The sequence below is a fragment of the Camelus bactrianus genome, chromosome 5 (genome assembly GCF_048773025.1).
Source record: "Camelus bactrianus isolate YW-2024 breed Bactrian camel chromosome 5, ASM4877302v1, whole genome shotgun sequence".
Lineage (NCBI taxonomy): Eukaryota > Metazoa > Chordata > Mammalia > Artiodactyla > Camelidae > Camelus > Camelus bactrianus.
The window spans coordinates 29,322,791-29,335,052 of NC_133543.1; the positions used below are offsets into that span (position 1 = coordinate 29,322,791).

General features: G+C 35.8%; 1 protein-coding gene across 1 annotated transcript in view; it reads right to left on the reverse strand.

The window, feature by feature from the left end:
• The window catches only part of LRP1B (LDL receptor related protein 1B), a 1,597,029-nt gene that overhangs the window by 711,496 nt on the left and 873,271 nt on the right, over positions 1-12,262 (reverse strand). The window contains exons 8-10 of the mRNA XM_074363587.1: positions 7,590-7,812; positions 4,397-4,568; positions 1,307-1,450 (exon numbers count right to left, since the gene is read on the reverse strand). Of these exons, the coding sequence (XP_074219688.1) occupies positions 1,307-1,450; positions 4,397-4,568; positions 7,590-7,812 (539 nt within the window). The remainder of the gene's footprint in view (positions 1-1,306; positions 1,451-4,396; positions 4,569-7,589; positions 7,813-12,262) is intronic.

Consider the following 12,262-nt stretch of genomic DNA (forward strand, 5'->3'; position numbering starts at 1 on the left):
GATCGTATGTTGTTTCCCCAAACATGTGTATACATACATATACACACACATATATATGTATGCATAAAAGTACACGATTGTGTTTTTACATGACATGCCATCACTTCCCAAGTGGTAACTGGACCAGTTTAAAGGCTGGTTATACACACAGACACACACACACCTTCTCGTGTCGTGAGGCTTCTGACAAAATACTCTCAATTACCCAGAGGATTTCTTGAACATGAGAGTTGATATCTTTATACTCACAGAATTTGATACAATGTTGGGAGTGAAAACAAAATACTGAAATATGTAGTTTTATCACAGTTGAGCAACTTGGGTTCTTAATTTAAAAGTATTTGTACCATTAATGTTAACCACTTAGTTTTAAAATTATAGCAAACTTAGTGGTCTTCTTTCATAGTCCTCAAGGGTAAGACAAGAAAGTAAGGAAGGTAAAAGAGATGGCAGGATGGTGACCAGAGAGGGAGCACAAACAGAAAGAAAAGGCCATGATGAAACGGAGAAAACAGACACTGTAAAAAGCAGTCATCATAACCTTAAAATTTATGGTATTTCAGGGACATTTAAAGACCAACAGTCTCCACAGGGATGTCCTTAATATTATGTCTGATTCTGAAGGCCCTGAAGACCTTAATTTTCTGCAAAAATTTAAACTTGCAAAAGTCATGTGTGAAAAATATGTATTCACTTATTTAAATAAAGAACAATTAAATTATTCTAACATATTTCAAAAATAAAACAAAGATACGTCTAACTAGTAGATAACAAAACTGTTAAAGAGGTTGGTGTTCAATGGCACAGCTCCAGCTACCTGGAAAATGAGACAGTGAAATGAATTTCACTCCCCAGTGCTGGGTAAGGCGAAGTGTCACTTTACGTGGATTTCTGTTGGACTAAACAACACACCTATTACTAGAAGCAACATTCTGGTTCAGAGAAGAGAAAGTCTGGTCAGTCAAGGATTCAGGCTCTTTAGACCAAAAGCATTCTTTAGGGAATTGAAGGATCTTCCTAAAAACCTTCCCTAAAGCATGTTTCCCAAGGATCCACAAATTTAGTGACCCTTCAGCCCAATTACGTTTCTCACTCACATTATCACACACATGCAAAAAGGAGACACAAAACAAAACAAAACAAAAAACAATGATTTTGAAAAACAAAATGGCTAGAACATATCGGCAGGCAAATTTGACCTGATGAAGTCTCATGTTAGTACTGATGTTGAGGATCCTAATTAATACTAAAAACCTTACTCTGAAGCAGTAGCTGCTGGCAAATGTTTGGGTTTTTAACAACTTACTTTTGCATGACCTGCCATCACTTCCCAAGTTGAAGCCAGTCCTGCAGCGACAGGTCCGTGTTTTGTAACTGCTGCTGAGCAGACAGATGTGTGAACATCCCCCTGGCATTCCAGACGGATCCACTTCACAGGCGTGGCTTCTGACTACAACAAATAAAACACAGCACGCTTGAAATTCTCCAAAGACAAGATAATTATGTGCATCAGGATGTTGAAACTTTTCCAGTGCAGGAAGAGGGAATCCTAGCAAAAAATCTCTATACCCAATTATTTAGTATCATAATCAATTGGAAAAGAGTTTAAACCGCATAAAAAAAAGAAAAAGAAAAAAAAAGTAGAGATTTGCCAAAATCCTCCTAAGCCTACATTAAAAAAAAAATTCTGAGAGATTAAATGATTTTATATCAATCTAAACTGTTTACCTGTGAGCAAAAATAAAAGTAGCATTGTTTTTTTTTAGGACGTGCTTATTGTACTTTTAAAAAACACACTTTTCTGACAAACATTAAAACGATACTGTTAAAATATCCCAGGTTAGGTAATTAAGAATTGAAAGGATTTCTCCTGAAATGATCTATTATATGGGTGCTTAACTAGAAGAAATGTCATTTAGTGATTACGCTTATTGAGAAGTGTTAAGAGAAATTTTTTTTTCAATTTTGAGTCCATTGTCATTTGGAGAACCCTACACAAAATGAATTCTTAGTGTGTGCATCTGTGTGTGTGTGTGTGTGTGTGTGTGTGTGTGTGTGTGTGTGTGTGTGTGACTGTAACTATCAAAAAGGGAAGGCTAAGTTTTCTTGTGGAGATTAAGGAATAGAAGGAAGTTTCATGAGTGTAGAAGTTGGAGAAGAAACAAAAAATAAGAAAAGTACCATATGGAGAGGATGAGAAAAAGAAAGGTTAACGAGAAAAAGCTGCAGCAGGAATACTATCAGTAGGATTTTATGTGTTATTGTAATTATATTATTTTTCAGTCACCTCTTACTTGGAATTGTGATCAATAATATGACAATTTTCTTTTAATATTAAAACTCACATGCTTTTAAAAATTGTGCTATGTTCTTTTTGTACTCCTCATTCACTAAATGGAAAGATAACTGAAATGTAGTTTAACTGTTTTTTTCTCCCAGAGTGTTGCTTATATTTTCCAATCTCACCCCATTTCTATACTCGATCACATCTCCTCTCACCTCCTTAGCAACTCTCCACTTTCTTTCATCATTACTTTTACTCTCTCCATTGGATCATGCCCATCAGCATACAAATGTGCCATTATTTCTGCATCATGGAAAAAAATCCTACTTTTAACCTTAATTCCTATGGCAATCTTGCAATGAGCTCTCCATTTCTCTGCTCCACTGAACATCAACACTTTTCAAAGTGATCCATGCTCATTGTCTGCAAATTCTTTCTCAGATCCATTCTACCCAGGCATTCTCTTCACCACAAAACTGCTCTTATCAGATCCCTAGGGCCTTCATGCTGTGAGATCCAATGGCCAGCTGATTTAACAAGCTTCTTCTCAGTCTCCTCTTTTGGGCCCTCCTATTCTCTTTGACTTCTTATTGCTGGGATGTCCCAGCATCCTTTATTTGAAACTTCTCTCCATCCATAGTTACTTCCTTGATGATCACATCCATGTATATGCCAATGATTCCAATTGTTATGTCCGGTCTGGACTTCCCCCTGAACTCCAGACTTGTATATTCAAATACCCCCTTGATAGCTCCACCTGAATTTATGATAGACATTCAAAATAATATGTAAAATTATACTTATTTTCTTTGCCCTATATCTGCCTCAATCTTAGTTTTCCCAGCCTCAAAAATAATTCACTTGCTCAGGCCAAAACATTGTCATCATCGTTGCCTCTTTTTAAAATTTACATCCCACATTAAATTCATTAGGAAATCCTGTTGGCTATACCTTCAAATATATCCTGAGTCTAACTACTTTTCACCACCTTCACTGCTACCATCTTGGTTCAATCCGCCATCATCTCTAACCTTCCACCTTTGTCCTCCACAGCCTACTGTGAATATAGAGTAGCCACATTGAGTCCAGTAAAGTCAGTCAGATCATGAGACTCCTCATTCAATTTTATGTTTTCAGTGAGATTTCCTCTGACCAGTCAATATAAAATTGCAAGCTACCCTCCATTCCTGATACTCTTCTGCTTTATTTTTCTCTATAGCACTTATTATCTTTTAATACAATAATTTACTTAAAAAATTATGTCTTCTTTACAATAACGCAAATCTCATAAAGGCAGTAATATTTTGGTCTGTTTTATTCACTGCTGTATTCCCGATAGCAGAATAGTTCCTGGCACAGAGTACATGGTCAATGAATAATTGGTGAATAAATAAATCGTAATATAAAACTCTAATCAGGTTATCTACAGAATTCCAAATTCGAATTTCTGTAAACACATGTATGACAGTACACTGCCTTGTCTAAATTTGTGTTAATGGTTAGATAATTCTCAATCAGTTTTCAAAAGATGAGGGGCATTTGGGTGAATTTGTGTATGTTACATTATTCTATGTATGACTGAGCCTAAATTATATTGATGAATAAGCATCACTAACCTGCTATGCAAAATAATTAGTGTTTTTGAGAAATACTTAGAAACACTGCAGCCTTCTTATTAAAAAATATTTTTTAATTAACATGTGTTCAGAAATGACTGAGATGTTTAGTCAAGAGATCCCAGTGACTATAATAAAACCTGAAGAGATATTGTAAGAAAGTCACCTGATTTGAAATTTGTCTCCCAGAAGGATTAAAAAAAAATTCGCTAGCATTTTAGCTTCTGGGTTTCCTGTGTACACACATCAAAAGTGAAAGCACCTCTCTGCCTCTAAATCTAGCCATCATTTCAACCCTGTGGTTGTAGAAACGATTCACCTGGAACTGAACAGTTTGTCATATAGACTTGGGAAGGGAGCTATTCCATTTTACCATGTAGACATGTACACTTTTGCTATCAGATCAGATATTTATGAACTCTAACACCAAACAAAGGCATATGGACCTCCATTCAATCCACCATCATGAAGGCTATGAAGAAATCTTGTATCTTACCTGTTGGCTGAGTTCTTCTTTGATAGATTCGGATTGCCCGAGCGTTTTCCACTTTAATCAGTGAATGAATATCAGTGCCATTAAATCGATTTATCCTTATGATATTGAAGTTATCAGGATTGGTTGCATACAAATAGTCTTCAAACACAGTTATACCATACAGATGTTTGACCTATAAAAAGGGGCAAAAATAACTATGATTTTTAATTATGCTGCTTTCAATTTGAAAGAAGAAATGATTATTAGTTACAACTGTGGAAATTTCCCATGGTTGGAGAGTCACAAGCATATTACCATTTATTTTATCTCAAATAATTCAACATTTCACTAATTTAACATTTTTCTCTGAGAATAAAACATTACGAAGTAGTTAAGCAGTTCCCAATGTATGTGAGAAACTTTTATTTATGTTTCTTAAGACTCTGAAGAAAACATGTTCAGTTGCTACTTTTCAAAGGCTTGTAAGAACCAAACTTTCAATCATATTTGATAGTAATATGCTTATGGCAGTGTTACACAAAATTTGAGATATTTTTGTGAGCTACTTGTTCTTATAGTCATGGATATATAGAACCTGTAAAAGCATAGCTTTGCCTGTGAAAGGACTGATGAGAAAACTCCTTTGAAAATTCGTTTTTTTTTTAAAACACATGTTACATTGAGACTAATACTTTTTCCCAACATGGAAAATAATAAAAAAATAAAATCACATGCTTGGGAGTAATTGTAAATAAAATATCAGCATTTTAATCAGAAATTGCATTCTTTCAAAAGCCTACTCATAATGACAACAGAACTACTTGCTTTGAGAATAACAATGTTTGCAGCCTTCCATGACACCTTAACAGAAACTCTCCTCCTCGGCAGGGTCTTGGGGATTATGGGACGGAACAGCCACTGTGAGGTCACAGAAAGCTTCCAGTAGAGCAGAAGAAAAATGAGTATATTGATTTTCTCATGTAAAAAGGCATGTGTTAGGCATGTTGCCTTTGGGTATTTCTTGTATTGAACTTAATTTAAAATGGTTCTGGTCCAGGACATGGTAGATCTGTCCATCGATTTAGTGTAGAGATTTTTATGAAAGCATTTGTCACTATTCTTTGGCATTTTATTACACTTTAAGTGCACTTTTAGTATAGATTTGTAATTAAGAGAATTTGTGAAGGTATGTATGGCTTGACTGTAAAAAAATAAATAGAACAAAATAAGAAATTTTTCTATTTAGGAAATCTTGCCAATTCTGTAATTTAAGCAAAATAATTTGATTTTCTATCCTCCTAGCAGGTGGACTCCTCATTACTGTCTCTGATCCACTAATATGAGATGTTGACTAAGAGAAGATTGGCTTTTGCATGTTGTTTTTGGATGTATTTCATTTCTCCATGTCTAGTCTGGAAATGAAAGACAGGAATTAACGGGGAGAATCACCCTTTGTTAAATTCCCAATAATATATATCTATGTTAGTGTTACTCTCTGGTAAGCGGTAGGAGAGGGGGCGGCATGTGTTATTTACTAATTTTTTTTTAACAGAACTGACATCATATTTGCTAAACATACCTATGACTCAATTTTGATTTGGGCAATACTTTTTTCCTATAAAAATTACAAGCAAGCTGAACTATTTCATTAGTTGCCATTTACTTCATGCATGTTCTGCTGTAAGTTTCAGGCCATCCACCTGGAAGTGTGTGGTTGTGGCACACCCACACTGCTCTCTGCACAACTGCCAATCCACATCCCAGGAGAAAAGGCACGAATTCAGAGGGGGCAACTGGTGAAGTCAGAAAACATGTTCTCACAGTAGTGATCAAGTTTCACTCGCTGCCTCCCTGCTTTCCTTCAGAAATGGACCATGCCTTATTATAAAGCACCTCCACTGTTGCCTGCTCTAACTAACTCTCCCGACAGAGGTGGGGTGAGCTTGGAGTGGCGATAGACCATTCTGCCTACAGGACAGACACTTCAAAAATGTTATCTATGTTGGATTACTTAGTGGCAGACTAAGCATTATGCTCAGGGAAACAGCAAGACATAAGCAACAGAAATGAAATAGAACAGGATAATTAAAAACTGCAGACATTAAAAATCTTTTGAAAGGAGTCATGGGGAAGATCATTGGAATTCCTCATCCCTGTTTCAAGGTTTAAAATTTTAATTATATATGTACGTGGAAAAAGAAGGTCCATGATAATCATTTTACAGACTAGGCGCTCTAAGGTCATAACCAAAGACTGTCAAAGATATCAAGGTTTTTAGGACAGCAGAGGTGAGAGAGAAATAAGCGGCCCCACTTCTAATATTGGACACCCGATTTTTTTTGAACTATCCAGATTAGTGCACTTGTGTAACTGCCAAGGAAGGGGAAACATTTCACTGTTAAAAGCTGCTTATAAAGGAAAAGTATCTTTACAAGATAATTACGGAATATCCGTGCCTTGCATTGCAAAACAAAGCAAAGAGATTTACATATTGCAGCTCCACATGAGACTATAACATGAAATGAGCGCTGTCAGTGAGGTAAAATTGAACTTAAAAAGTATACTAGTGAAGAAGGCTTATCTCCACTTAGAGATCTCCTTTAGGTGTTTTTTGCGTGCTGTTTGCAAAAACTTAACAATTTAGCAAGGAAAAAACTATACAGATGGGAAAATTTTTGACCTTGGTGACTTTCACAAAGCTCTCATTTTAAGAAACACCTGAATACATCGAAGGCAAAATTTAATCCAACCTATTAAAATAATGACGATACTTTTGTGAGCAGGGATCTGCTTTGTTAGCAAAGTATCTCCAATGCCACATGGGACAGATGACAGTTCGGTTTCTTTACAAATGAACTACTTCAATTAATTTTGTGTAAGTAGGTCATAACATCTGTCCTACTGTAATACTTCTTTTTTTACTAGGATAGCATTTTTTGTTTTGTTAGTTGTTTTTGATGTATTTTTATTGGTTTTGCTTTTGTGTGCTTTTTTTTTTAGTAGAGGGATGAAGGGAGAGAGGGCACTCCCAGTATTATGAAGCACACTATGAAAAGAACATTCTCTCATACAGGAAATACATCACAATTTTTATGACCCACTGCAGCCTAACATCATAAGACATTTTCAATATTGCACTGTTCAGCCTTCTTCCTAGTAGGATGCCATTCATCTAATTACCTTAGCTGCATCTTTCTAACCAAATTGTACTTACGTGTCTGCCTTGAGTGATAGTATGTCTGTTTTTCCCTTGATAGTCCACTACTTCCACACAGTCCAAGTAAAGGTCTACCCAGTAAACCAATTTGCTGACGAGGTCTAGTGCCAGCGCAGCTGGCTGCTCCGTCTTTGAGTCGATTATCCTTGTTCTGTTCGTCCCATCCGTGTTACATCGCTCCACTTTGGCCACATTCCCATAATCAGTAAAGAAAAGTTTTCTGTTGAAAGAAAAGTAAATGTTAAAGTGGACGGGGGAAAGCATATTCAACAGAACCACCCATAAAAAAGCAGAACTTTTCCTTCTAATTTATTTCAGTGGTTACATCTGTTGGCGTCCCATAACCATTTCCACATAATATCACTCATAAACAGAGAAGTCAGCTAATGAATATTGCAGGGCATTAGGGAGCAAGTTAACTAACAACTGTAAAATTTCCCCAAAACGGATGATGATGGTGGGTTTATTTTTGTATTAGGGGAAATGTTTCTCTAAGCCTCATAGAGCTGGGACACATACACCGCAGGAGACCTGTGGAGTCCGTTTGGAATAAGCTTTGTAAGTGAGCCAAGTCACCAGGCCAGGGCACGTGAGCTATCAGGCTTTATCGTCAACCTGCTTTTCAAATGGTGTGGTAATGTCTGTCTCCTATATAAGCTATTATGTGGAGCTCAGTGATGCTAAGAGTGGCAGAGAATAGCAAACCTGGAATGGAATTAAGCAGATGGAAAAGCAACTGTGCTGTTTGTAGCAATGGAAATAAAACATAAATAATCCCCCCAAACCAGTTCCAAATATCCCCAAATCACAGAATTTCAGAAAGAAAATGCAGGCCATTTCTTTTCATTTTTCTCTATAGATTTTAAATAAAAGGCTGAAAAGCAACGTTGACCTCTGAGACAAGAAATCCTTCTCTGAAGCACTAACAGTGTCTGTCAAAGGTTTAAATACCTCCAACCATTCAGTGTCGAATATTTGATTAGTATTCACTATGTTTAGTAAACACAAATCAATTTCAATTAACCTGACAATATTTTAACAAGATTATCTACTCATGAGAGTAAATTACATTTGTAAATAGAAGACCATCTTCCCTTGACTTAAATACAATCTCAAGAATAATCCAATTTGTAGTGCCTGAGCAATATTAAAATTACCTAGAGTATAGGATATTTGATTTTACAAATTTGGTGAATGAGTTTTTAGTTACTTTTCTCAACATTGTTGCATTATCGAACAATATAGGGTATTTTTCAAGCTAAAGAGTATGATTTAAACTTTAATTTAGCTCTTTCTTCTGGGGGAAGCTTTGACTAATTTTAAGCATTAACACATACCAGTCTGTGACAGTGCAAGCCAGGTTTTATTATGAGTATAGACTTCCCCCAGTATTCCTGAAAGATCAATTTATCACCATAAATTAAAAATTATTTTTAAAGTGACATTCCATTCAGGTGAAGAGCTTTCTAGTCTAGTGAAGAATAAATAAAAGGGCATATGGTGCTATGTTTTATTGTCATGCTAAATGCTCAAACTTCTACTCTGCGCTAGCTCATGAGTTTTCTCTCTTTTTTGTTCTCTCTCTCTCTTTCCTATCACTATCTCTTCCTGCTTCCATCTTTTATCTCTCTATCTCCTCTTTCCTCACTTGTTAATCAACTAGTTCGTTAGTTATCTCAAGTTAAGTGAGATTTACCCAGTTTCCGTCCTCCTTACCATAGAACACTTCCCACTATTTCTATTATAAGAAACTCTCTCCCTCACTTCACACCAAAATGCCTGTCCTTACGTGGTTTCCTTTTCTGACTGGTCCACTTCACAGCACTGAACAGCTGCTGGTGTCCCGGCTTTGGGACAGAGTTGGAGGCTCTGGCACACTATGTATAGTGTGTCATGTATAGACTATGTCAAGACAGTGACAGGAGGTAGGTGACTGAAACTATGTGGTGTTGAAGAGGGAAGGTGAGTCTGGAGATGGGAACTTCTCTGAAGTCATCTTGAGATGACTTAATTAGATGTGGTACAAAAAGGAAAAAAAGGAGAGTGCCAAGACAAGAATCTTAGAGGTGTACTGTTGGGAAAAGATGGCCAAGTAAGATCAGAGGTAGTGGTCAAAAGAGAGAACAGACTCCCAAAGAAGCCTAAGGAAGAAAAGTTTCATAGTAAAGGATTGGAGTGGCTGTCTGGGTCAATTACTTCACAAAATTATTAAAAAAAAAAAAAAAATAATAATAATAATAATAATAATAATATAGATTAGGAAGATGTCACTGAATTTGGTATTTGTTAAAATACTAGAAATTTTTGGTACTTCCGTTTGAGAAGTTTAGGTATGGAGGAAGAGTAAACCAGATAATAATGAAGGAGGTCAAGAAAAGATAATTTTTCCAAGAAGATTTTCAGTAGTACTGACCTATTATTACAAGAATGACTCAAGTGATTCTCAAATTCATTCCAAGTCATAATAAAACTGGTTGAGGTAACTCTCTGTCTGAATAAGCTTAAGCCAAAGTATGAAAAAAGTATATGACTCATCAAATTTTTGCTGTTTTAATGGAAGTGTAAAATCAAAGGAACAGGAGGACTTTGGGTGTGTGAAATCACACTGAGCTAAAAGAAACAGTAAAGAATTTACCATTGTACCCCCAGCACATAGCAGAATAACTAATGCCCAATGGAGACATAAAAGATGATCTTCACACTAAATTGAACTTCCTCAGACTTCAGAATACTGCCTATGGTGAGCTGTGTTCACTTATAATTGAAATGCAAGAAATGGAAGAATTCTTCAGGATAATAGCACTAAGGCCATAAATCTGCACACAATAAATGCTCATGGTCACATGATTAAGTAGATGTTTCTTTGCTTCTTTCAGCACTGTTTAATTTTAGTTTAAAAGTATCTATTACTGTTACAGACAAAAGCTTCATTCCCAGGGCATTCTTTAATTCAGGTATGGTTGTATAAGGATTGATAAACAAAAGCTGAACTTTTAATTATCTAAAACCTAACTAAATTTCATTTGTGATGTAAGTGTAGCTGGGTTGAAAAATCACTCTTTTCTTTCCTATAAAATATTTGTCTAAATTTTAGAACAAGTCAATAGTCCTCTATGAATTTCACTGTCTCATGGATCCTAATAATGACCTGTGAGAGAGAAGTATTCCTATTTTACAGATGAAATAGGCTCAAAGTCCACATGGTTAGCCACTGTCAGAACAAAAACATGAATGTTTGTCATGCCTTTTCTTTTTAACTCATTATTTTGAAATAATTCCAAACTTACAGAAAAGCTGTAAGAATTGTAGAACAAATGTCTATACTGTTCACCTATACTCACCAGTTGATCTTTTGTTCCTCTGACTGGTTCTAGCACTGTCTGAACCATCTGACAGGAAACTGAAGACTTGACCCTCTTCACCTAAAATTTCAGCCTGCATCTCCTAAGTATGAGGACATTCCTTTGCATAACCATAGTATACCTGTCAAAAGTAATACTTCTAAAACTGATACGATACACAGTTTTTATTCAAATTTTGCCTTTTGACCAATACTGTCCCATGTATAAAAAATTCTTTTTTTCCCTAATTTAGAATCCAATCCAATATCATATATTGCATTTAACTGTCCTTTCTCTCCAGACTCCTTAAATCTTGAATGAGTTGTTTTAATACCATATGATATCACTCATATATGGAATCAAGAAAGAAACAAAGAAAGAAAGAAAGAAAGGAAGGAAGGAAGGAAGGAAGGAAGAAAGACACTAATGAACTCATCTACAAAATAGACTTGCAGACATAGTAAACAATTTTATGGTTACCAGGGGAAAGGGAGTGGAAGGGCTAAATTTGGGAGTTCAAGATTTGCAAACGTTAGCCACTATATATAAAAATAGATTAAAAAACACTTCTTCCGCATAGCACATGGAACTATATTCAGTATCTTACAGTAACCTATAATGAAAAAGAGTATGAAAACAAATATATGTATGTATACGCATGACTGGGACATTGTGCTGTACACCAGAAACTGACACACTGTAACTGACTGTACTTCAATAACAACAACAAAAAGAATAACCCTATTTTGAGTTTGCCTGATTTCTCTCATAATTAAATTTATAGTATGCCTTTTGAATTGAAAGGCAACAGTTTTGTACTTTGTTTCCACCCTACTTAGAAACCATGGGCCAGCCTATGCTCTACCCGAGAAATACCCTAAAAAGAAGCACAGATGGTGGTTTGAAATCTTATTTATTCCTTCTTATTTGTGTTCTTTGAACACTTAACTCTTTTAATATCCCCCTTCAGCATCATCTCCCACGAGGAACCAAGGATCTTCTGCTCCTTCTACTACAGCACAGCCCCAGTGTGGCACCCTGTGAGTCAGATGCATGGTGGATGGTGGAGCCCGTTCCCAAGTCTGTCCGACATCCCCTTTCCTCAGGATTGCAATATTGACATTTCTCCTTTCCCTTCTCTTTCCTGCACTATCAATTATTTTTTATTCTCCAGAATAAAGAAGAAATTAAATTGAGATGGCTATTCTCTTGTTCTTCACTTATTTTTCGAATGCCATTCAATTGAATTTCCACTACCACAAAAATTAAAATTAAAATAAGACAATATTCCAACTACTGTCACTAAGTTATGTTTAACTAGTAAACTTT